At 37.7% G+C, this 27,454-nt stretch overlaps 1 protein-coding gene across 6 annotated transcripts in view; it reads right to left on the reverse strand.

Moving 5' to 3' along the window:
- Positions 1-3,584: 3,584 nt before the first annotated feature.
- Positions 3,585-27,454, reverse strand: part of LOC126365806 (uncharacterized) — a 37,840-nt gene continuing 13,970 nt past the window's right edge. For all 6 annotated transcript variants that reach the window (XM_050008395.1, XM_050008393.1, XM_050008392.1 and 3 more), the window contains exons 2-5: positions 23,485-25,248; positions 17,400-18,769; positions 17,179-17,221; positions 3,585-5,455 (exon numbers count right to left, since the gene is read on the reverse strand). In XM_050008395.1, coding sequence (XP_049864352.1) covers positions 5,297-5,455; positions 17,179-17,221; positions 17,400-18,769; positions 23,485-25,167 — 3,255 coding nt within the window. In that variant the 5' untranslated portion in view covers positions 25,168-25,248 and the 3' untranslated portion in view covers positions 3,585-5,296. The remainder of the gene's footprint in view (positions 5,456-17,178; positions 17,222-17,399; positions 18,770-23,484; positions 25,249-27,454) is intronic.

Below are 27,454 nucleotides of genomic sequence, written 5' to 3' on the forward strand. Positions count from 1 at the left end.
GAATTTTTCCTTTTGTTTCCTTCACTGCTTGCTCAGTAGGTAATGATGTGGAATATCGAGAAAAGATTATAACAATGCCTGCAAAGGGCAAGTGACCAAATATTGCATAGAAAAATGCTGAACTTAGTTCCGATGTACTTTTACAATAAATAATAATACTAAATTGTGAATCTCAATCCCAAGTCCTATGCAGCACTTTTCCAACAATAAGCAAACTGTAGTTTCTATATGCAACGATTACAATAAAAACACTTTAAATTATCCTACTGGTAAATCAAAACTGTTAAAATCATAAACAATACATTGAACAGTAGCTGAAACTTAGAGTGAATACATACTGACAGGTTTACTAAATTAGATGGATCCAGAATATTGATGTGTTGATTAAAACTGACGAAATTAAGCTGGACTAGAAGTTTTCCACATTTACACATAGTACAAAGTCAGCATGTAATGTCCAATACCCTTCTCCTAAATGTATTAATAGGCTTTGATTTCATACACAGCTAGTACGTACATAAAATATTTACTCATATATCTTATTTTTCACAGCTGTGCATGACAGCACCATGTCACATCTCCACTAATATTTATTGTAATACATATGTGATAATGTTTTGTAAGCTCAGAAAGTGACCAGTGTGATGAGACACACATTCCAATATGTACAGTAGTAACAAAAACAGTGTAAATGATGATAGCCTTCCTGGCATAAATTTGTAGGAAGTTGTGAACATAAATAATTTAGTATGGAAATTTGGCAGCACTGTTGGTGGACAGTGTGCGTCAGGAGCTTTGCTAACCAAAACAATTAAATAGCTTAAAATTGAATGGTTGATAGCTACTTTCAAGTGCTGTAAGTTTTTTCAATTGACGAAAGACTTGAGCTTTGCATGAGTGAAGGACTTAAAGGCATAAGTGGGAAGTGGGACTTGGTTATTGGGAATCTGCCAAAGCTTATTAGTTAAAGACACAATCTTAGCTACAATGTTATTTCTTTAACTTAACTGAGAAAATCCGCACAATTTTCATTACCTGAAGTAAGGGCATCACATCTTGTATGTTTCAAACTGAATATATAGAATTCTAGCTTACTTTTGCCACTCTATTGGCTTTATTTATTTACTTGTTTCCACCAATTTGCCACTTATTCTGTTTAACATAGCTTTGCACAGTAGTGAAATAAGGACAATAGGCTGTTCAGGCAAGAAGGGACAAAAATGTGTTGCAGAAAATTGCTGAAGACTGGATGGATAGATCCAGTAACTGGGAAAATGAAATTTATGGCATAACTTGAATAAAATAAGGGATTTGTTGATTGCACACACACAAGGACTCATCAGTTTGATAGTGGAGAGTAAACAAGAGAGAGAATGCAATGGAGGAATATTGTAGGTAAGTTCATATGAGGGAGAATGAGCAGAAAACGGAACATTTTATCAACATCAGAAGGGAGACAAAGTGAATCCTAAGAGCAGAGAAGAGAATAATCTAACCAGTTTGCTAGAACAAGTTGAGGCAGAGAGCCAAAACACGAACTCAAGGCAATTCTTCCAATACATAAAAAATCGGAAATGTGGATTTCGGAGCCCAACTTTTTTCATAAGAGATAAGAATGGTAACTTAATAAATGAAAAGGAAAGAATTTAAAAAGATGGAAAGAATACTTCTCAGAACTGTTGGATCGCACAGACCAAGATGAGATATTACCTGCAAACACTATGCACAAAAGGAAAAATGAAGAAGAATGGGAAGTTAGTGAAGAAGACGTGAAGATCACAAAGGACTCAGAATTAATCAAGGAGGGAGTCGAGTGCTTACACTTACAGATATATAAACTGATCCAGTTGATATGGGAGAACGATACACTGTCAAAAGAATGGAAATTGGCTATAATATGCCCAATATACAAGAAGGCAAGCAAAATGGAATGTGGTAACTACAGAGGAATCATTGAATGTAACGTATAAAGTGCTGTCCATCATTATCCTCAGAAAATTGCAACCATTCATAGAGAACAACAGACAGGAGTACCAAGCTGCCTTTTGACCATACCGATCGACAATAGATCACATTTTCATGTTTGAAAAACACTGGGAATATGATAAAGATATCTAAAACCTGTTTGTCGATTTTCAATCTGCATATGACAGCACCCGAAGCGTGACTTCAGAATCCCTGAGAAGCTAGTGAAAATGGCGAGAGCTTGTATGGAAGGGTCAAAGGTAGCAGCATGTCTCGAAGGAGCCACATCAGAAACATTTGAGACTGAGACAGGTCTCAGACAAGGGGATGCTCTCTCATGTGTTCTGTTCAATGTCATCTTAAAAGTAATAAAAGAGTGTAGGCAACAGGAATGGGCTGGAGTAGAGATGGATGGTAACTTCAATTGACTCGCATATGCAGATGACATAGTAGTACTAAGTGAAGAAATGTGCCAGAAAACGGACAATTATGCAAAGAAGGTAGAGCTCAAAGTGAATCGAGACAAAACAGAGTTCATGCAATTGGGAAGAAGACGAGCAGGAAGAATTTCTTGAGATAGATGGCAAGAGGTTCAAGAGAGTACACCAGGTTAAATACATGGGATCTTTGTTTACCACGGACAACAACATAAAAATGGCCATCAAGGAAAGAATAGCAGTGGGAATGAAATGCATGCATTCCCAAAGAGACACTTGGCTCTAATTCGATCTCAGTGAACACTAAGATGAAAACCTACAACGCAGTGATATGCCCCGCAGTAATGCACAGTTCAGAAACATGGAGCATGACTAAGTGAGAAAGTGAAAACTATTAATATTTGAAAGAAGATTAATGGGGAAATATGGGGACCAGTTTTAGACAACTGAGAATGGAGGAGGAGGAAGAAAAATGAGGAAATCTACCTTCTGATGCAACAACCAACTATCCTACAGAAGATAAAGAGCAAAAGAATACAATGGGTGGAACATGTAGCATGTATGCCAGATGGAAGACAGGTGAAGATGGCACTAGTGGGGAAACCAAACACCAAACGCTCCATTGGGTGACCAAGGCAGCGCTGGATAGACTACCTGGCGAAGGACCTAACAAAACTGGGAATTGAAGACACCTGGAGGAACTGGGCCCAAAACAGAAAGGAATGGAAGCAGCGTGTGGTCTTGCAGGGCCTGTGATCGCTGAATAGCTATGTAAGTTCAAACAAACATATGAGGGCTATTCGGAGAGTAAGGTCCAAACAGGTGCAAAATGGAAACCACAGTGAAAGTCTGATGAAGCTTTGCGGTGTGTGTGTGTAGTATGCCTGTTGATTGCATCACATTGCTCTTTTCAGTTCTGAGTGCACATTGAGCATGTAGGATCTCCTGCCAAGTATGAAGGCCTGGTTAGATATTTCACCAGATGTCACACAACTCACATAACCCAAATTTCCATCTTCATGACAATTCTTGGCTGCACTCTTCAGGAGCAATGAAGATGCCCCTGCAGTGTTTCTAAAAATTGATTATTTTCATTGCTAGAAAAATAACTTTTTACAGATAAGGTCTTCTTTTAAGTACAACATTTGATGCCTCAAATCACCGCCAATAATTAGTAACAACTTGAGAGGGTATGAATCTTTATTCATCAACTATAGCTAATACAAATTTTATATAAAATTTTGAGTAGGTATTATATAAAATTAACAGGTAAGGTAAAACAACTGGCAAGAAAAAAAGTCATCAGCTATAATTATAACACGAATAAAATAAAAACAAAATAGTCTTTTGAATAAATAGTATTTTAAAAACATATCACAATCATAATACTGTTCTGATTTATCAGTCTTAATTGTACACATATAGTGGGTGAGGGAAAAAAAAATTAACCTCTGGTGAGCAGAGAACAAGCTTAAAAGCTTACTTGTGAGGGCGAGGAACTTTCGTCATGTTTAAACTGGGCTGTTATCCCCCTGAAGGCCACAAGGAACTTTAAGTACTATATTTTTAAACAATATTAATGGTAAATGCATACCACATACTGCTTACTTGGCACCTGTAAAAGACTAATAGTTGTACCTAATCACAACATGAAAATGAGGCTTGTTTATAGGTTCTGCAACAAGGTGAACTTATGTTGGACGACGGTCGATGCCTTTATATACAATGGTGCTCATTCACCATCCACAAGCTATTCGGACGGGATACATAAATTTCCACAAATTAAAATCAGTAGATTGGTGACCCGCTTTAGTTCCCAACTGCTGTGTTTTCAGCAGTTACAAAACAGTGAGATAATTTGTGCTGGAAGAGCAGAAGTATGAATCTGATATGATGGACAGAGATCCAATATATGCTGAGAAACTGTGTTCTCAGTTTTTGTTCTAATTATTTTCACATCTTTGCTGGGATACATGCAAATTATGTTAATTTTTAATGCCTAAAAAATATGGCACCGGAAATATTAGAAGTTTTACTTTGCGCATTCGTATAGGGGGAAACACACTACGAACTATCACACTTCACTTTGGCACCTCTAAAACGTTTTTGTAACTAAATAGTGACCCATCACAAAGTGACAAGGTGTTGAAGGCAAGTCTAACAGTGTAATGGAGGAAATGACAAAAAATGGAAATAAAATAGTCACTTTTAAAATACTGGTACAACTTTTTTCATGTCTTTAAATCTGATCACTGAATTCTTACATCACTTGGAAGCTACATAAACCTTGCAGGTCCATTTCAGATTCAAAAAAGAAAAAGTTATTCTTTTACACGCCCTTAACAGAAGAAGACTACCTTAATCTGAAATCTCTCACTTCTCCATAAAATTTAAAACAAAAGGGCAACCTAAATCCATAAAAGCCTAAAGAAAGTTCCTTTGTCCCTTTTTCTTACACTATGCTTTATCAAATGTCATGATGGCACTGTTTATTCACAAGCCTCAATGTTATAACATAAATAACCCATGTGTGGAACTGTGGTTACCACACCTGGATAAATACAATGATTTTTGTAATACTTTAACTTCTTTGGTATATCACCTAGTTAAGTGAGACTTTATTTTAATAGTAATTTCTTTGATTATTTTTTTGTGGCCAGTAGTGCCCAAACAACAGTTTAACACCAGTAAGCATTACGTTCATGCCTCCACTCACCCAAATTCAAAACAGCAATTTTTTTTCCTATCTCTTCCACATAATTAAATTTCAGATTAGGCTTAACAACCAATTCCAGATGGAGAAAAATCTAAGATAAGCAAGACAATAATCTACAATATCATTTTATAGTAATACTGATATACAATAAATATTTGTAAAATCAATAGTAAAAAGCTTAAGGTATACCAGATACATCAAAAACTCTAGTCTCTCCACTTCCCATGTGGTCTGCCAAATTTGCTGTAACAACTTCAATAATTGATTCTGACTGAGCCTTGAGAAGACTAGCTATGTTATTTACTTCTTCCAAACACTGCGCCAAATCACGGGCATCCTACAACAAGTAATGACTTGTTAATAATTCTCTCTCCAATTCAGTGAAATACTTAGTACACAAACCAAAAGCACTTAGTATAAATGTCGTATCTTAGAATGGTATATGCGAAGAATGGAACAATTGGACAGACAGTTTTAATTGGGATGCAGAGACAGAGTATAGGAAGCAGCTGCAGGACAGATTATGTCACTGGCATCATCCCCTACAATGGGGAAATCCAACTGTATCAAGTGCACTTAAATAAGCACACACCATGTAGCCAGCTTTACTTGAGGTGCAAAAGTCCCTTGCATATCAAAATTAATATTCAACACCACAGATCAATACTGTGACAAAACCTAGTCGTAGCAATATGACCTGAAGAGTTTAGTTGGGAATCATGTCTGGGCCATCACCAATTGTCAAAGTGGCAATAACTAATGTTACACACTTTTGCACATGGACATTAATTTGTCATCACATTTATTGTAGGTAATAAAATGAGAGTGCAATAGTGAGCTTGAGTATTTTTTCACTAATTTTTCTAAAATGACCCAATATAAGCAAGTTGAAGCCGAGCTATTAAAATGGCATGCCTGCTCACATTTTTGGCAAAACCACAAAATTTCTTGGGGTTCTAAATCTAGAGGTTCAACATATATCTCATAATCGAAATACCCCTAAAATGCAATAAAATCACCTTTTAGCATCAGTTAGTGAATCAACTGCTTCATCCCTGTGGGGCCTTACTACTGAGCTTGAGTACAAGCATTCCTGACAACAATTTTTAAGTAGTAGTTTTTAAAATCAAACTTTAGGAAAAGTAGGAATTTACACTGCTCTATCAGCATTTCAAAATGCTCTCCTACATCACTCTCTTCAGAGTGATGGAGCATGGAGAAAGCATCCAATCTTTATTATCTCAGTCTAGCATGGAAACATTTTAGATTGAAATTAATGTGGTTAAAAACAAATGGTTTTGATGCACTTTCTAACACAGAAGGTTAGAGATTTTTTTAATATGCAGAGTTCTAACTAATATATGGGAAACCTCTGATGAATATAGGACTTACAGAGATGAAAAAAAAAAGTCATATATATGCATACGGTCAGTTTCTATTTTCTTAGTTACAGATAGTTTTTGTTGTTACAAGTTTGCATCATACCTATCTTTTTGTTTTCAAATTTCCAGTTTGGTTTTACAGGTTTTTTTTCATATGTTTTTGTTTCAGAAAGTGTTACGACAAAGCTTTCTTACATTTATCTTAACTGCCATGGTTTTGAGAACACAACCAGTAGAGGAAGCTTGGTGTACAGTTCTTATTGTACTAGTGTTTAGTGTGTACTGAACATTCTTCTCCCGCCAAAAATCAAACCAGGTATTTCCAAGGTGGACATCACTAAATGAGCATGTGCTAGCAACCTCAGCTGTAGAGCAATGTGTTGTCTCTGACTTCCAGTCACGGGCATGATGCATGCTCGGATGTATTCTTATTGGACTAGTATGAACTGGACATTTCTGGCTAAAATGTATTCTAGTCAGCACATAACAGACATGCAACTGATGTAAAGACTTGCAAATTGTCAGGCATACAAATCTAGACATTTGTATGCTGAAATTTTTCCTAATAGACATTTACTGAACAATGCCTTTCAAAGAATATATGACCTTATGGAAGCAGCCTCTTTTGAGGAAAGGTTATTTCATTGTAGAAGACCAAATAGTGTTAGAACACCTGATTTAGATGATAAGAGTACTTCATATTGTGAACAATAACTGCAGCAGTATCAGAAAACAAGCAGAAACAGAATGTGAGTCATATGACAGTGTGGAAAGTGTTACGAGAGCAACTCCATTAGCCATATCATTTTCAGAGAGTGCAAGATCTAACTGAAACAGATTTTCAGCACAGAAAAGCTTCCTGTACTTTGTTACTGGGGTTGTGTGCTCAGGACCAACACTTTCTGTCCACCATATTGTTCACTGATGAAGCTAAGTTTACCAGGAACGGAGACCAGAATTTTCACATCGTTTTGGAAATAGGACTTAAACATCAGTTTAGCATTAATGTATGGGGTGACAACAACTGGAGACAGATTAACTGGACCTTTCACTTTCCATGGAATACTTACTGGAGCATTATAGAGTGAAATTTTAAAGGAACATTTAAATATTTTCTGGAAGACATTCCACTACACTTACATAAGAACAGGTGCTTCATGCAAAATGGGACACCACTACACTTTTTTCCATAGGTGAGAACTATTTTAAGTCTGCATTTCCCAAATAAATGGATCAGTCATATGGCAGCAACATCTTGGCCACTTGATCACCTGATCTCAACCTGGTGGATTTTTATTTTTGGGGAGATTGAAAGGACCTAGTATTTTCAAGACCTTTTATGAATGTTCAAATTTTTCACCAGTGTCTTCAAGAAGGATTTCATGAAATACAGCAGACACCTGGAATATTGGAGTGAGTAAGACAATTCTTGATTCGGAGTTTACAAACCTGCTTTAAGGCTAATGATAAACATTCTGAGCATTTCGTTTAGCCATCAGAAGATAACAGTTGAAAAGAAAAAGTAATTGCTGAAACAATCTGAAAAAATACAGAAATGAAGCAAGCATCTAACAACAAAAACTTTTTTGCTTCTTTTTAAGTTTTCTATCCATCTCCCCCAGGAGTTTCCCATAGATTAGTTAACATCTTCTATAGTAAGTAATTAAAAGCACACAATTGCTACAAATTTACAGCTGAAAAGTAACGTACATAAAAATGGAAGATATAAACAAATTCTATATGCCAAACTCAAGTGCCCAAAATTATGAAACCTACTTCCAAGTGACTGGGCAAACTAATTCCAATTTTCACCATCAAGTTAGGTATATACCTACATTGTGAGACTATGTCGAAATCACTGTTATTTGCACTCTCACTGACTTTGGCACACTTTTCCTATTAAGTACTAAATTTAAATAATGTAAGGAGTAATGGTAACAACTCATCAAATAGCAGAGATCCTGGTGAGTCATCGACAGGCAAGACTGGGAACATTGTAGGTTTTTGCATCAACCCCTCTTAATTAAAGCTATACAGTGTACACACACACACACACACACACACACACACACACACACTGGATAGAAAATGACACCAAGGAGCTCATTCTGGCTGCAGGCCAAGGGAAGTGCGCACAGCACTCAATGACATGGAAGAGAGGATTGAGAGGGGGAAATACAACAGAGGAAGGATGAGTGAAGTTACGTTATGGTGCATGGGTGGAAATGAGTGTGGCGCAGGGTCTAGTCAAGTTTGAGAGAATGAGAACTATAGGATCACTATAGGATCAAAGTATGTATAGCAAGGACAATGTCCCTCTGATAATTCAGAGAAGAGAGTCCGCAACTCCTGGTCTAACGGCTAGCATTGCTGCCTCTGGATCAAGGGGTCCCAGGTTAAATTCCTGGCCAGGTTGGGGACTGGGTGTTTGTGTTGTTCTTATCATCTCATTATTAAACGTGAGCGTGGCGAGACTGGACTGTGTAAAGACTGGGACTTTGTCCAGGTGCTGATAACCACACAATTGAGTGCCACAACCACAAGCCAATCATCATCATCATCATCATCCCCATCATCGAAGGGAACGATCTAAATGGCACAAGTTAAGAAGCAGCCACTGAAATCGAGCATTTTGTGCTCAGTGGCATGTTGTATTATTTGGTGGCCAACTCTACACTTTGCCACGTTTTGGTGATGGCTGTTAAGATGGACAGATGTTGAATGATTATGCCTACACTAAAGCTGTGCAGAAGTTACTGTGCAAAATTTTACCAGTGTACTAAAATGCGATGGGGTATAGCCTTTTAACTTACAAAGGTAATACTCTTAACTAAACTCAATATACTGATTTTAGCTACACAAACTGAATGTTTAAATATATTTAAATTTTATAATTAATCACTTACTGTTGTGAGAAATAAAATAAAAGGCAAGAAAAAATTATGGACAAAGTGGGAACTGAACCCCAGCTGCAAAACTGAGTAACAGCACTCTTATCCACTCTGTTACTGCTCCATCCCGAAATCTATTGCTCGAAATTTCCTCTACTCTATACACAAATCTTTCCAGAGTGTTTCACGTTTCCCTCTGGCCCACCCCAGCAAAATATTTTAGAACCTGAAAGGTGTATCCACTGGCTTCTATTCACATTGTTTAAGCCAAATTAGGGAGCCTCGTCCTAAGCACTTCTGATAAATCTATATTTAGAAGAGATCTACCTAACTCATTAAATCTCACTTTATCCCCCTGAGGAATAGAAAAAACAAATTTAAAGCTGCTGGCATTTCAGTACATAAGGCATAGTTTTCTATTACAGAACCACTTGAGAATGGCCTAGAAGGCTGAAACTACTGACAATGCACTCTCCCAGGCACCATATTGGTTCAGATCAAATGGGTTTGTCCTGAATGAGAACAAAACACAAAAAATGGTATTTAGCCTAAAGGACAGAAGTACTTCTAATATTCCCTGTTATATGTCTTGCGGGTGTACCTACAAGACAAATTGTCCTGGAAGCAACACATAAAATACATTAGTGTTAAATTATCCAGATGAATTTACTTGTTCAGATCACATGAAATGTGTACCAGAAGCTTATGTTAAAACATCTTATTTTTCACTTTTTCAAACTACCTGTCATATGGTCTGGAGAAACTAAAGCCATGTTCAAAACATATTACTTCTGCAGAAGAAAGAAATCAGTCATTACATGTTCTCAGCATAAAGCACATTGTAAGCTTTTGGTCACTAAATGTAAAATAATGACTGTTATAAATCTGTATATATTCCAAGTGTTAAGCTATACAAAAAAGAATCTACATGAAGCAAAATGTAGAAATAATATTCATGGTCACAACACAATAATTAATAGTTCCATACAAATGTCGTAACATAGATTATCAAAGTCAAACAATACCTATGGGCTAGTGGGCCAGAAACTATTTAAGAAGTTTCTGCAGAAGGTACAATACCTTCCAGAGTGTGAATTTAGGAAAACATAAAATAAATGTCTTGCTGCTAACCCTCTTCTATTAATTAAAAGGATTTTTTGACTGCAACATGGAATTGTAAGCTAACAACTGACATGGCCAAACAGTTCTATTTGTTAATGTAATGATTATGTTATATGTATAAAAAAAGTTGTCTTATTGCTGTAAATGTCTAATGCAACAACCATTTCTTGCCTGTTGACATACAAGGGTGTAATCATAACTAAATTCATTATATTAATTTCACAATATAAACTGAACTGTTCAAATATATTTAATTTTTATAATTAACTGTTTAACATTCTGAGGAAGGGAAAAAATGTTGGTAGCAACAGGAACTAATCCCAGACCAACGAATCGCCACTCAGTGCAGCTAATCACTCACCTATGGAACTATTACTGCAACTGCTCCTCAAACACCCCACCCCCACCAGTCTTACTCTATGCTTGCACAATTTGTTACATGCAATTTCAAAGAAAAATAGTGACCCTGTGCTACGAGCAACATAACACTCGTAGTGCTGGAAGGGATGATGTCCATCAGAGTATGCACAGTCAAAAACAGATAGTTGCACCCCTCCTTTGAGTTGATCATAGTAAGGCTGACCATCTTCACAGGATCTGACAGTGCCTTCTGCTTCTAGTCAGAGAGAGTACTAAAAAACATGGTTTGCCTGTTTTACTTGCATACCACTACACATTCATAGAGAAATGGTGTAATTTTAGTGATTTTTGGCTCACGTTCTAGGAGATATGGCATAATTTTAGTATGATATTTACAGTGTGGTGCTGTAGCACATCAGCAAATGACAACCGGCTGCCACTGCACATAAGTATAACCCATACAACAAGGGTGTCAATGTAGGTGTGGTATAAGGACAGACAAGAATATGTTGCTGATTCTATGGGCAGAAGAATACCATTGTGGGAGATGCAAAATGAACAGTGGATAGGATGTTCCTCCTTTCTGTGCAAGATGATAAGCATCCCAAGCCCTTGTGAAGGATATGATTTGAGTTGTCACAGTGCAGGGTGATATTGACTGGTGAGAGGATGCTCCTCTGCAACTGAATCCTGAGGTTGGTCAAAGGAACTATGAATATGGCAGAGGCAACCTCTTTACAGAATAGGTTCAAGAAGTAGTGCCTGTCTCTGAACTCCTTAGAAAGACCTTCAGTATACTGGAGAACGGATTGCTGGGACACTCCAAATGCTCTGTCAATGGGTGACCAAACAAATGATTGGGATTTTGGGTGGCTAGGAACCTTTACTACTTCTTTGTGGGAAACACATGAAAACAAATCCATAGCACAATCATGGGCACTGCTATGACACACTCCTGTATACCAACCTGTTAACTGGTCATCTACAGGAAACCTTCCCCTAAATATCCAAAATCTCAAATCACAGGTTCAATGATGATATCTTCATGATGTGGATCCAATGCCAACACATACTTTCCACAGTCTCAAAATATGCTCTCCATCTGATGCACTCCTGGCCCTCCTCAGTTCAGCGAACCACCTCCTTGGTCTTTGAACTAACCTCTCTAATGGCACCACCCAAACCTCTGTCCATACCAGCTTCACTAACCACCAACAGTACCAGCATTTTGTTTGCATTCCACACCAAAATATCACTATAATATAGTCTGGCCATCCATGGACAGTGAAACTACAGTGACAAGCAGTCCCTTGGCCAGCATGCTGAAAGTCTAAAGCAAAAATATCCAACCTTTTAGCTTACCTCAAATTAAAAATATTCAATTTATCTTAAATTTACATGAACAGAATAATTATTTCTTTTCCAGTTATGTGATAGATGCTCACTTCTTGGGCCGGATCGATACTTGCTTTTGGATTTATGCGGCCCACAGGCTGCAGCTTGGACACCCTAGTCTAAAGCCTTCTCACATGCATTAATCCACGTACCTAGTCTGTAGGCAGATTTTCCATGCCATAAACACACACACACACAGGAACTAATCCTCTGATCATCTCAAAAAACCCACTACAAAGGAGCATCTCCCTGCTCACACCATATAATTCCAGACAGGAACAACTGAATCGTATCCTTCAACAGCATCGTGCCTGCAAATGAGAAACATCCTACCCACAATCATTCCTACCCCTCCCAAAGTGGTACTGTGCCAACTACCCAATCAAAAAAACTAACTTAAACGATCCTTTTGCCATCCCTACACACTTCTGTCATCCCCCTGGGAAAGCCATGTGCAAGACCTGTCCAATACACCCATTCACGACACACTGCTCCAGTCCCAAAACAGGCACATCCTATACAATCAGAGGCAGGCTCATCTGTGAAAGGAGTCATATAATATACCACCTTTGCTGTGTCTTCATTACAGTATTTTATGTGGGCACAACCACTCACCAGCTGCCCATCCAAACGAATGGCCACTGCTTGACCTAAACCAAGAGCAGAGGTGACAACTCAAGGATTGAACATGCTGCTGAAGACAAAATGCTGGATTTCAATGGTTGCTTCAAAACTTGTGCCATCTAGATCTATCCATCAACAACTGCTTTTCTGAATTATGTAGATAGGAACTGTCCTTGCAACACACCCTTCGATTTTATAATCCTCCTAAACTCACTCCTCACTAGTCCTTCCTTCATGAGGTAACTACATTCACAGCCTCCTCTTAACAGCCTCCCCCTCCAAACACTCAACAGCATTATACCGGCTCTGTTTAAAAAATTCTGGAACATTCGTAATTTCACACCAACAGAGTGAAATGCAACACACGCAAATGCAATTCGCTCCAACAAACCATTGGTGCGAAATTCAGTTGGCATCCATGCACACACCTGTGTTCTGCTGGAAGTTTCATTGTTGTATGTCTGTTAGTTATTGTTCAGTGCAGTATTGAGTAGAGCATTCGACGCAGTTTGCAAATTTTGAGATGGCAGAGTTATAGCAACATGTTTCCATTAAATTTTTCGTGGAATTCAAGAAAACCTTTACAGAGACACACAAAAAGTGTTAAAAATGGTTCATACAGTTTAAAAATGGCTGGATGTAAGTTAATGATGACCCTCGTTCAGGACGCTCTTTGACATCTATCGATGACACTCGTGTCAGGAATGTCAATGGAATTGTGCGTGCCATTCGAAGACTGACTGTCTCAGAGATTGCAGAAGAATGTAACATTTCAGTTGGATCATGTCATGAACTTCTGACACAGCATCTTGAATCCATCGTATTGCCACCAAGTTCATTCCACAACTCATGGACCTTTGAGTTGCAATCCGTGAAGACTGCCTTTGGATTGTGTGAATGAGAACATGATGTTCCTTAAGAGAATAATAACTGGTGAAGAGATGTGGGTCTACAGTTATGATGTTGAGACCAAGGTTCAATCTTCACAATGTTCTCCAAGAACAATAAAATCTCATCAGGTCTGGTGAAACGTCAATGCCATGCTGATAGTTTTCTTTTACTTTGAAGAATTAGTTCATCACGAATTCATGCCACAGTGACAAGCTGTTAATCGATGGTACTATCGGGACATGATGCAATGCATGCGAGAAAATGTGAGACCTGAAATGTGGTGAGGCAATTCATGGTTCTCGCATCATGATGATGCACCTGCACATTCATCCCTGTTGGTGCACGATTACTGCACAAAAAGCAAAATCACTGCATGCCTCATCCTCCATACTCTCCAGACCTGGCCCCTGTGTACTTTTTTTTTTATTGCCAAAGTTGAAAACCCCACTGAAAGGGCAAAGTTTTACAACAATATGTGGGATGAAAGAAAATTCACAGATTCTGCTTCACGTGATCAAGCAAGATGCATACCAAGACTGCTTGCAGAAGTGGAAATGGCATTGGGAGTGGTGTATCAGTTGTGGAGGAGAGTATTTCGGAGACCATGCACAATAAGTTAAGGGTAAACATAAAAAAATGTGAACAAAGTTCCAGAATTTTTTGAACAGACCTCATTTTCTGCGCACAATCTGCCTTTAGCCAAACTGAACACACCAGTTTAGTATTCCTAACCTGTGCATTTCATTAAGTCTCTGTTGATGACTTAACACCTCTACTATTTAGCGAGTTGTTAACTTCACTCCTTACATTATCTAAATTGGCAGACAAAACAAGCAAAGCACCCAGAAGAGGGGGGGGGGGGGGGGAGGGACAAAAATCACAGACTGACAAGATAGTGATATTTTTTTCAGCAAATACAATATTGGGTAAAATTTACTAATAAGTTAGCAGTATAAGCTCACTTATTAGTATGTCATTGCTCTCACTATGGAATGGAAGCACACATTGATTCATAAAGCCATTTTATCCTCTCCTGAGGCAAGCAAGAACTCTTGTAACTGGTCTTTGATATCTCGGATACTGGCACTGGGCAGAGTTTTCATAGAAGCTGGTACCACAAACGTCCCATAGGCGACAGGTCTGGGTACCTTGATGGCCAAGAGAGTACCTCAACATAATGCAGACACAGAGACATGTGCCATGTGTGGAAGTACATTGTTCTGTTGAAAATTGGCACCACAGTACTGTTGCATGAGACTTAAAATGTGAGGATGCAGGAAGTCAGTGGCATACCATTGTGCAGTTGGAGTTTCCTCTATCACTACCAGCCGTGACCTGACATCATACCTGATGGCTCTGCACATCGTGGCATCAGGAGTAAGAACACTGTGTCTCTCCAAAACATTGGAAAAATGAGATTTCTCCCTTCATCGCCACCATGCTCAGTGCTCATCTGGGGTAATACAGGACCGTCATTCCTTGCTCAATGCGACATGTCACCATCCATCAGCAGTTCACGCGTCTAGGTCACAGAATAACTACAAACACAGCAGTTTGTGTTGTAGTGTTAAAGGCCCAGGCAGACTACACATGGACAGTAATTAGTTATTACTTAATCTCGCTGCTGCTAGTCTCTGACCAATGGTGTGTGATGAAAAAGAATGTAACAGGAAGCCAATTATTTGTTGCCAGATGGCAGCAGCAGATCGAAGAGATTAAAATAAGCTTGGTCCACGATGATGATTTTCCCTTATGGTGTTCAGATGACTGGAATCTTGATGATGAGTAAGCCTGCCCTCGCATTCCCACACAGCCCAACATCAGGCTACTGTCATATGCAAATGCCCCACAAACCTGAATATTGCTCAATTTGATCAGCTGGCCCAATGGAGACAGACAATGAGGTTCATTCCAAATTTTGTCAGGTGCTGATAATGTTGTCTCCTATGAGTATGCAGCAGTCCCTACTAGGTCTGGTAATTACACTAATGTACTCTGATGTGTCACAGAGAATTGCATCTCTAATCAATTACTTGTCAATCATGTGTACGTGCATGAAATTACATTGAGATCTGACCATGTCTTCTGAGTACTTCACTTTTTTGTTAGATCACCAGTGACTTTATTATTAAACTTGCAACCTTTATCAAGCAAGCAGATAAATACTTCATTTCTGTTTATCTGTGGGGAACATTGGTTGCCTGTTCTGCTCCACAGCCAAGACTTGGAACTGTTTCCTGTGCATATCATTTTCACAACTACGGTTTCCCCCTTTTCATCCCAGTTTGCAGTGTAATGAGCAGTAAACAACTCAAATTTAGTCCTACTAACTTCCATTATATCTTTATAGTAGATCTTTAAAAAATTTAGTCTTTTGTTTTAAATCAGTTTTGTAGGCTCAATATAAAATGTACCAATGTTACTCATATTCTACATTACCAGTGGCAAGTTAACTTAAATTTATTTCTGCCTTTCTCTTTTTACCCACCCTCAACTCCTCAGGAAAGTATTTAAAATAGAACAGAAAATGTATCGTGTTAGCATGACCTATAATATATAGGGCTACTCAAAATGAACATAGCAATTACATATGGCTGTAACTATTTAATGCACAGTAATAAAATTATAAGAGTTACAGAATATGAAAACAAAAATGCATTTTTTTTATTTTACATATTTATTTTGCAAACTTTATGTGTAGACTGTATGATGATACCCCTTGGTCACACAGGAAATATCTAAGAAATTTCAGCTATACATTCTGAGGCAAATATGGAGTTACCAGCATGTACATATTACAAATGTGTATTTTGAGTTCTGAAAGTGGTTTTAGCAAAGGCGACACATACATAAGGTCTTTACCTCAACCCCATAAACAGAAATCCACAAGTTTGAGGAATGCAGATGTATATAGCCAAGAGCATAACACAGTGTTGATACATCTAATACAGCCAATCCAAAGGGTCAAAGATTTTGATTTAAAAATATGCTAGTTTCTGATTTGCTATGCTTGCACAATGATGAAAATTTTGTATTTTCTTTTATATTGTCTGTAATTCTGATTGAGGTATGTTATGCATTAAATAGATTTAGACAATTGTAATCACTATATTCCTTTTTTGCTGGTACTGTATTTTGTTTAGTGTAGAATTGAATACTAATATCACTGTTTCCTAAGTTTACAAGTTTACTATCACATCTTTCTTAGCCTTTGCAATTTTCCTGCTTCAACAGTACACGTCAAAACATCATTCTCATGTAAACACATTGGTCAGTCATTTTTGCTGCTGAATAATTATCTTGTGTCTGCCACGTATTATATTATCAAAATTAAAATAATTTTAACATCAAAATTCACGGGAATATGAAATTTATGCTGAAGACTGAGTACCAACCTGATCTGTAATGGCTGCAACAGCTGAAGGACTCTGCTCATTGCTGCAAGAAAATATTTTTATGAACATTCCATAATAAAAGTAACTTGATCTGCTAAATTTAAATTCTAGTGTTATAATGCTTGAAATGCTGTAACTGCACACACTTGTTTTAAAAAGTTAAGCACAGGAAGTGAAATCAACACACAATGATAGCAACTCTATTCTTTACCACTACGCACCTCATTTTTGTCGCAGATGGAGAATGCTGCACAAATAGCACTTTATTGCTAAAATTATTGCGGATTTTATCTACAACCCCATTATTATCACCCGAATCACGTTTCTTCTTCTGAGAATTGTCATTCGCACTGGAAACAAATTCAACATGAAATGTTGAAGAGTCTGTAAGATCTCTCTTATCTGTGTTGACACCACAGCTACAGAAAGAAGGAACTAATGAATACTTGTGTGATGTGTGTTCTGGCATCCTGGTATGTAAAGTAGTCTCAGTATTAACCCCACAGCTGTGCTTTGGGACAACATGGCTGCAACAGTTACACCAAAAACTATTAGCTGCACAATATGGTGTACTCAACACATATTTCTTGTGTTGTTCAATATTTTTACAATTATGGCACAAATTATCCATTTGACACACACATGGACAAGATCCATTCTGAGCAGATTTGTACTGGTTACTGTCTGTTTTCGAACAGAACACAGTACCATGTGGTCTTTTGTTAACTGAGGTACATCTACGTTGTATATTTTTGTATGACGTCGAAGAGTCATCAAAAGTTTTCACATCTTTCCCTACATCCTTATGTTTACAGCCAGAATAAACTGCAGTAGACGACATACTAGAACTGGGTGAGTACACGAAAGATGGTATGTCACTATTATGCATATCATTTACATCCAGTTTCTGTTTCAAGTTACCCATATTTATATCCATGAAATCTCCAAGTTTTAGGTGAGGTACAGTATGTTCTGAAATGTTATTCTCTTGCAACATTATGGAACTGTCACAGTGTTTCAAATGGGACTCATTCTCTACATCCAATGCACTTTTATCCCAACAATAACAAGGTTCAACCCGAAGAGGCTTAATTTCACAATAAGTGCCAGGCAGTGTCTTTACTCCAGTTTTCTTGGTTGTAGTGTTTGTAGGCATTCTATGAGAACTAATTTTCATAATGTTTCCAAAGTGACTTTTTGCTTCATTGTCGACACTGGACTTGTTCATAATCAGTCGTAGGTCTGGTTCACTTCGAAAGAATTGTTTGTAACTTAAACCAATGTTGGTGATTAAATTTTTTGAGAATGATCTGTTGGTAAGCAAGTTTTTACCATTTGGAGAATCCTTTCTGTGTTCTGTAAAGGCAAATGGAATCTGATGAGAAACAGGTTTAGGAAGTTTTATTTCTTCCAGACAAGTAAATTCAGTATCATAATGTTTTTTTGTCTTTGAGTTTCCTCTTTTTGCTTTTCTTGTAGAATCATTTTTAGAAGTTTCTTTGATACTGTTGCAGCAGTTATTTGGCAATGTGTCATAACAACTAGGCTCTATTTGTTCTGGTGGTGGTAAGGATTCCTGCCACTGCTTTACCTGCAATGAGGATTAATGATAATTGGTCAGTACACAGGTTTTGAATTTACATACAATACAATTAAATTCTATTACACAAACATGAAAAATACAAAATAATCTTTTGGCATTTTTCACCAGGTGCCACAATTTCCAACTACCGCAGATCTATTATTTATGGGGTGTGTCCAAAATGACAACAAACTCCTGAACTCTTATCTCAAATGACTGTAATAAGGAAAACATTATCATTAGACAAACAGTTTGTGTTACAAAGCGCAGTTCAACCACCCTGTGAAGCACAAAAAATATAAATCTGTAAAAACTGCATATGACAAACTGGAGAAAAATAATGGTTGTACAGTACATATCACCCACTCGAACATCAATATGTAATACTAAGTAAATAAAACAAACCAATAAAGTGGGTAAATGTCTCCTATTGATGTACTGGTATTAAAACAAGAAGAATTGTGTTTGCTTAAGACAGAACCATTTTTTCATGTCGTATACTAGGAAGCAAAACTGGACAAAAAGAGAACTTCAGCCACAAGATTATTATCATAGCTATGGTGGTGGTGATGAAGCCCCATATTCCTCGACAGAGCATAAGGGACGATGTGGGAGATCTGCACTGCTGTACTAGGCAAGGTTTTTGTGGAGGTGGTTTGCCATTGCCTTCCTGCTATCATAGCTATACATTACAGTAAATAATACAACACAGCTGCATTCTTTGTAGGCTATTTATGCTGCCCACAGAAAACTTAGCTAGCACATTTTCACTGGAGATATAACTTAGCATTAGCACTGTTGTGTAGTGTCATGTGATGACAAGACTGTTTTAGCATGATCAAATCAATACCCTAGAAGAAGAAACCTTTCCATGGGACACCACCTTATCAAAGGTACCTTCAGAGCCAGGCGGGAGGGTTTGTGTGCTCCGATGAAGTCAAGAGCTGTGTCGGAGGTAGCATAGGCACTGGCAGGCTCATCCAAACGGGAGTGGTCTTGACAAAGGAGCCAGACAAAGTGTGTCCCACAACATAGGGCACTATAGGCGTAGTGAAGGAGTAAACCTCATACAAATCCTGGTCCTCCAAGTTGGGGGTTGGGGGTTGGGCAACCGGCTACCACCACCCTCCCATAAAAAAAAAATTCTTGTTTAGAAACCTCAGAGTAAAGAAGCCAGACAGATTTATAGACGACGATGTGGCACTGTTAAAGGCAAACGAAAACATGATGTATTTATTGGAACCTGGAATGTACAACCACTGTATAGGGCAGGGGCCCTGAGGTCACTGCTGTATGAACTCGATAAAACCAAGGCAGGCATAACTGCCCTGCAGGAAATACGATGGACTGGAGATGGAGTGCTTGATATGGGAGGCTGGATAATTTTCAACCATGGTTCAGAGAGCCACCATGAATGTGGTACAGGGTTCACAGTAAGATAAAAATTTAGACACCTAGTGAGTGGTGTCACTGGAATAACATTTAGGGTTTTACATATGAGATTGAATATCCGATTCTCAAAATACTCATTGATCAATGTACATGCACCCACAGAAGTATCTGATGACCAGGATAAAGACACCTCCTTTGAGAATCTCGAGAGAACTTATGACAGATGTCCTGTGTATAACACTAAAATAATTATTGGAGACCTCAATGCACAGACAGGTAAAGAAGAACATTACCTTCCAGCAATAAGAAAGCACAGCCTCCATGAATACACAAATGACAATGGCCACAGAGTCATTCAGTTTTGCACTGTCACATAACATGGCTGTAGGTAGCACTATGTTCCCACACAAAAGGGGTAAATAAAGCAACATGGTGTAGCCCTGATCAGCGTACCTTCAATCAAATTGATCAAGTAATTATTGATGGCAGGGCATTCCTCAAACTTACTAGATGTACGAACTTGCAGAGGAGTTAATGTAGATTCAGACCACTACCTTGTAATTGCGAAACTAAGAGCTCGAATATCCAATACAAGAAAAGTCAAAGGAACACTTCAAAGTAAGTATCTGGTATCGAAGTTAAAAAATGAAGACATCTCTACAACATACTCTGAGAAGGTTGCTGAGAATCTTGCGTTATACGCCGCAAGTGTAAGTGGTAACCTGGATTAGGAATGAAACAACTGCAGGGATGCAGTCATTAAAGCAGCAGAAGACCTGCCAGGGAAAGAAGGAAAACAACCGAGGAATTCCTGGTTTGATGAAGAGTGTAAGAGAATAAGTCAGGAGAAAAACCTGGCATACAGGAAAAAGCGTAATAAATTATCAAGATAAAAGTAAAGAGAAGAAACTGCATCAGAGAAAGAAAAGGGAATGGGAAAGAAAGCAAATTGAAGAACTGGAGACAATCGTAAAAATAAATGATGTTAGAAAATTTTATCAGAAAATTAATAGTGAGAGAAGAGCATTTAAACCACACATCAACCTGTGTAGAAGTAGAAGATATCCCAGTTGCTCTAGAAGATGATGCCATAGTACCTCCCCCTTCTCAAGGAGAAGTGAACAAAGCATTTGCCTAACTGAAGAACAATAAAGCACCAGGGACTGACTACATAACATTTGAACTATTGAAAGCTGGAGGAGTTGAGCTAAATTCTGGGATCTACAAGACTGTGTGCCTCATCTGGGAAAAGGAAGAGTTACCAGAAGAATGGAATGTAGGGATAAGAAAGGAGATCTATTTGAATGCAGCAACTACAGACACATAACACTTTTAAATATTATATATATAAAGTACTCTCAAATATCCTGTTTAGCAGACTTTCCATCTAAAACAGAAGATATCATTGGAAGCTATCAATGCAGATTCAGACCAGGAAAGTCAACTGTAAACCAGGTATTTACTCTCCGACAAATAGTAGAAAAGACCAATGAATTCAATGTTGGTGTGCACCATCTTTTCACTGACTTTAGATCTGCATATGAGACAATAAACCAGGCCAAACTTTATGAGGCAATGTGGGAATTTCGAGTGCCTGGAAAATTGGTGCATTTAATAGGGGTCACCCTAAAGTATCCCCAGTGTACCGTGCGAGTGCAGTCAAGGCTACTACCTCAGTTTCCCACTTAAACTGTGCTAAGGCAAGGAGATGGGCTTTCCTGCCTACTTTTCAACCTGGTGTTTGAAAAAGTGGTACGCAAATCACGTATTCAGTCAAGAGGAACTATCTACTATAAGTCTGTACAATTACTGTGATATACAGATGACTTTAATTTAACGAGCAGAACACTTAGAGATCTAAAAAGTGCATTTTCAGCTCTAAAACTGAGTGAAGAGAAGATGGGCCTGAGAATTAATGAAGGAAAGACGAAATATATGTATAATGGCACTAACCAACCCTTTCAGCCCACAACAACCCTTGATGGAATGACATCTGAGCGAGTGGTGCGCTTCTGAAATTATGCTTCACATAAGTTCTTCTAACCAATGCTACTTTGGAACGTTGTGACATTTTAAATCCAAGCTTATATCATGAGGGACTAAGTGCCAACTTTATGAAACACTGATGCACCAAGTACTTACTTATGGCTCAGAAACATGGATAATTACGAAGCAGGGTGAAAAGAAACTGGGATCACATGAAAGAAATACATTGAGGAGGATTTTTGGACCTGTATATGAAAATGGGACCTAGAGAAGGTGCAGGAATGACGAACTTCATGACTGCTATAAGAATGATATGGTAAAGTTCATAAAGCTGGTAGACTGAGATGGACTGGACATGTAATGCGACTTGATGAGACAGGTCCAGCAAGGAAAGCCTGCTGCAGTGAACCTGGAAGAAGAAGAAGAAGAAGAAGATGATGATGATGATGATGATTTTTTGTGAAGTATTGTGTCAAATTAATAGAGAGTCTCATAAAGCCTTACAATAAGTTGTAGTCAGCCCACAGAGAGAGGTGTGAGTTGGACACGGTGTTAAGGCACACATTAACTGTTCAAAAGCAGTTTTTCTATGTAAGATGAGCTGAAACTTGGGTACCTATCAATGTCACCTGGTACCAAGTGTGTTAAGAGAATGTGTACTTTCCTGTACAAAACTTTTAAGTTACCTGCTCATTCGATTTTGATAAAAATCTCAAAGTGTACCAGCTTGATGCAAAATTTATGCCACCACTGTCAGATGAGCAGCATAAAATGAGTTACTTTGGATCCATTGCCGTACGTCTTATGAATACAAGCATAGCCATCACAAGTCACATGTTTTGCGGCAGTGATGTTTTTCAACTTTAATACGTCCATCAATGACAAATTACACAAATAAGTTTTATTTAGGTAAAATGTGCAGTTTGACAGAAGACAGTAGGAAAAATGGAACCATATTAAAAAATATTCCTGAATGATGTTATCACAATAATGCTGTTGCACATGTATTGTTATTTTATAATTTTTTGTCCCAATCCCTATCTGTTGGACTTCGCACAGGCACAGTTCCTTAACATCCTCATTTGAATAACCACCATAAGAAAATACTCTGAGACAACAGAAAAAAATAAGCACAAATGCTTACACCAAATATGCACCATTACACAGGACAGAAAACTAGTTTGGAACTGTGTGCAGACCCTGCAGGACACTAGCATGTAAAGAGGAAAATGATCGCGTTATAAGTCAGTGAAGTTACATGAATGAAGTTCAGTTTCCTAAACACACTTCATATATGACAATGTTTACAATTAACTGTCTACAGTGAGAAGACTTGTATGACATACCTTTAAAATTGAGTTCTCTGAGGAACTTGCTTTGCGTTCCTCACTATCAGAAAAATCTTTTGAGAAAAATGACTTTGTTTCCCTCAATCCGTCAGAAACAACACTGCAGATGTTTGCAATTGTCTCTTGGTCACCACTCCTGACTATATTCTTAGTCTCTCCCAAAGACAAGTTATGTGGGATGTGAGAGTTCAGCAAAATGTCTTCAGACAAAAGATTTTCTTCTTCTCTTCTCACGACATAATCTTCCGTACAGTTTACTGACGCTTTGTCCTCCGTGTTTTCAAGTTCTGTAACACTTTCTCTCAAACACAATTGTTGAAATTCAGCTGAGGATTCTGGCTTGCTGAAACTATGATTGGGAGTACTAATGGCCAAAAATGGCAAAGCTATGTCCTCCTGCAGTCTTCTATTTACTGCAAGGAAATCTGATGACGTCTTAAGTTCAGGTGTGAAATTGGCATCATTACTAAGGTTTCTGAGAAAGTTCTCTTGGCCGTTTGGTCTCATGTTGGCAGCAGAAGGCAGACTACTACTGCCTGAAAGAAATGAACGTTGGAAGAGATTTCGCCTCAAATGTAAATTACGATCAAGAAAACCAGCTCTTTCAGAATACGACTGATTTACTAAAGAGCTTTTGCTATGTTCATTGTTCCATATACTGAAATCATCTTGTGTTCTATGGGATCTTATTTCTTCGACAGATGAATCAATTACCTTAAATCTTAACCTGTCAATTCTATTTTCTGCATCCGCATACTTCATTAGCAATGCATCATAGTTTTCTTGTATTTGTGATATTATGTTATTTTTATCATTTAGTTCTTCTTGTAATTTGCAAATGATATGCCGCAAATCCTCTTCAGGTTCCTGCTGAATAGAACTGTGGAAAGATTTCCCATCTTCCCTCTTGCTGCAAGAGATTTCTATATTTTTCTTTCTTTCTGATTCAGTTTTCTTTATCTGACTGATGTACTCTCTTACTTTGCTCTGAACATGATCATACGGTTTGACACCACTCCCCAGACTAAGACAACTCAGGGAGCGTGGCAAGCCAGAATCTTTAGACTTCTGAACTGATGAAATTGTTGTAGATGACTGGCACGGGTTATGTATTAAATATGTGAATTCGGGTTCATTTTTTTGCGAATAAAAAGGCAGAGTTGATAAATCTTGAACTGATGACCAGTTTCGTTTCAGATATCTAAATGTTTCAGCACGAGTTTTTCCACCATTGCTTTGTTCAGCTGATATTTGTGAACAGTTTTCTAGAAGATCTGGAGTATTGACAGAGTGTTTCCTTTGTCTACTTGGAGATGCACAAATGTGAGAGCCCTCTCCACTTTGCAAAATGTTTGAATTGGTTGCATTGCCATTTAAACTATTCTGTGAAGATTTTATTGGTTCCTCCAATATAACAGTAAAAGAATCTAAGGAAGTTTCTACATCCTTAAGAGAAATTACATGGCTGTCCAGACTTTGTAATTCCACCATATTTTGTAGATCTGTTGGAGAATGATCAGCATTGTGATTTCCCATATCAGAAAAAAGATTACTTGAATAGGAACCAGATGAAGTTATACTTATGAGGTTAGGCCTGACATTCTCTAGTAACTGTTCATCCACTGATGAGCTGGTTTCACCAGAGTTTGAGAACTCTGGTTTTTCATTAGACAACAACATTTCTCAATAATGTTATGCAAAAGCATTCAGCAACCATCACATCTTTGTGTGAAGATGTTCTGGAGCTCTAGTCCAAGCAGCCTAAAAAAGAAAAGCTTATATTAATCAAAACAATTAATGTAACAGATTTGTAACTAGCAAAAAAGTTCATATAAAGAGAAAACAAGGAAATTGTTAAAGAATGTCAAAACCTAAAACAGAATAAAAAACTGAAGTGGACAAACACAGGCAGAAACAAGTCTATACAGGTTTTTAAAACACATTACTAATGCTATGCACCTAACTCAAACATATTCTAATCTTCTCCATCTAACCTCTACTCAACAATCATTTCTTAATGCCATTTGTTCACATATAAAATTCTTGAGTAACATGAGTTGGAATAATGAGTATGAGTAAGAAAGAAAAGCAAAAGTTGAGGGGCATAACTTATGGTGCAATTACAATACCAAAACGGAAACAAATAATGCAGAAAAATCAAGAAACACATGTTCATGTCAAAAGGGTGTAAGATGAGATTAAGTTCATCACTGATTAGAGCAACTTTCAGGATAATAAGGCATTGAAGATATCTTAACATAAGTAAATTAAAATGTTCATATTCTTCTGGCTAAAGCTAAGAGAGACTCAGAAAAATTATCGATTGTGGTGGACAGGCTGTTATGGCACAGATCAGCCATCTTACATACACAAAACTAATAAACACCAATAAAACTTAAAATGACAACTGGATGGACAGCAAAACTGGAAGAAGTTCAATATAGCAAAGTGAATAAAGTTTGTGCATCTAGGAAAAACAAACAGCAGAAAGAGTATATAAGGATATAGGCCTACTGATAAAGTTTTGAATAAAAGCAACTAAGGTTTATTTCCCCCTACAAAGACTCCGTTGAAAGCTATACAATTAACCCAGCAACATTCCAATTTTTCACCCCATCAGAGAAGCTGGCTAGTCAATCTGTGGAAGATTATTAATTTTGTGGTGAACACCTGTTCACTTAACAAAACTTCATCTCACAAAGAAAAATCTTAAAAACTAAGAACCAAAAAGATATCACAGAGAGAAACCAGGAACACAAAGTGAAGGAGGACAAATTAATATCCTGGCATATTTATTTTTTGCCACTGCATTAGCTGCAGTGTCATCTGGAAAACAAGCAAAACAAGTACTTTCTTGTAAGTCACTGTTGCTAATTTTGCAATCAAATCTTGTTTCGAATAATCCACTAATAAAACACAATAAGGAGCATTTATGGTTCTCTACAGGATGTCCCAGGAGGAACGGTCAATATTCAGGAATATGACAGGAATGATCATTTGAAACAAAAAAAGTCCAGTCAACGTGGGCACTAAATTGCATATCTTAAAAGCTACAATCTTTCTGACTTTAAAACAAATCTCTTCTACTACAAGCTCTTTGCTTTTCATATTTTGAGAGATGATAGTATGGACCAAAACAAGAAAAAGTTTATAGTAAATAAGGGCTCTAAATACAATGCAGATCTTAGAGCTGTAAGCATTTCTTTAGTAGAAGAGGATTATTTCACAGTAGAGAAGACGACTAGGTGTTCATAGCTCCTGAAGTATATATTTCACAGCCCAGCGACTAATGAAATTCAAATATCAAAAGTAGTCAGTCACTGATGTGAGCGGCAGCCAACTGATTATTCTGACTCGTCAGAGTTAATGGTTGTCCAAATCACTGACATCCCAAGAGAGAGTTAAGTATACTGATCGTAACGATCCCCCTCAGTGTTCAGTATACCTTTTCTTAATACTCAATGGGCAGAAAAAAAATGTCCTTTCGCCTCAATGCTGAAGCATGTAGAACAGTGAAGCTACAGTCATGCCTGGACTGCACCCAATGTTATACAAGAAACAGCTGTCTGCGCTGCTCTCAGAAAATGGAGCTGCCATGTCACTGATAAATGAAGAGACATATTGGCAGTTCAGCTTGACTCATCACTGCTGCAAAGGGCTCAGCAGCACGTCATGTCGTATCGCCAACGGGCAGTTCCTATCTATGGAAAATTGTCACCTACAGGTAAGTACAATAAACGTCAAATGTGTAATAAAATTCATAGTTTTAGACTTGCCTAACATTCTTAACATTTTCAGCTTGCACACTATTACACCATTTGGTTCAAAAATAGTAGACCATTTCAACTTAGAATCTGAAACAGTGCCATGTAGCAATATTGATTCTCTCTCTGCTACATAGAATGAGATTTTTGAAGCAGTCCTTTGTTGTGTACAAAACTTTACTGCTCACATATCTAAGACACCT

Source organism: Schistocerca gregaria, chromosome 4, assembly GCF_023897955.1.
Source record: "Schistocerca gregaria isolate iqSchGreg1 chromosome 4, iqSchGreg1.2, whole genome shotgun sequence".
NCBI lineage: Eukaryota > Metazoa > Arthropoda > Insecta > Orthoptera > Acrididae > Schistocerca > Schistocerca gregaria.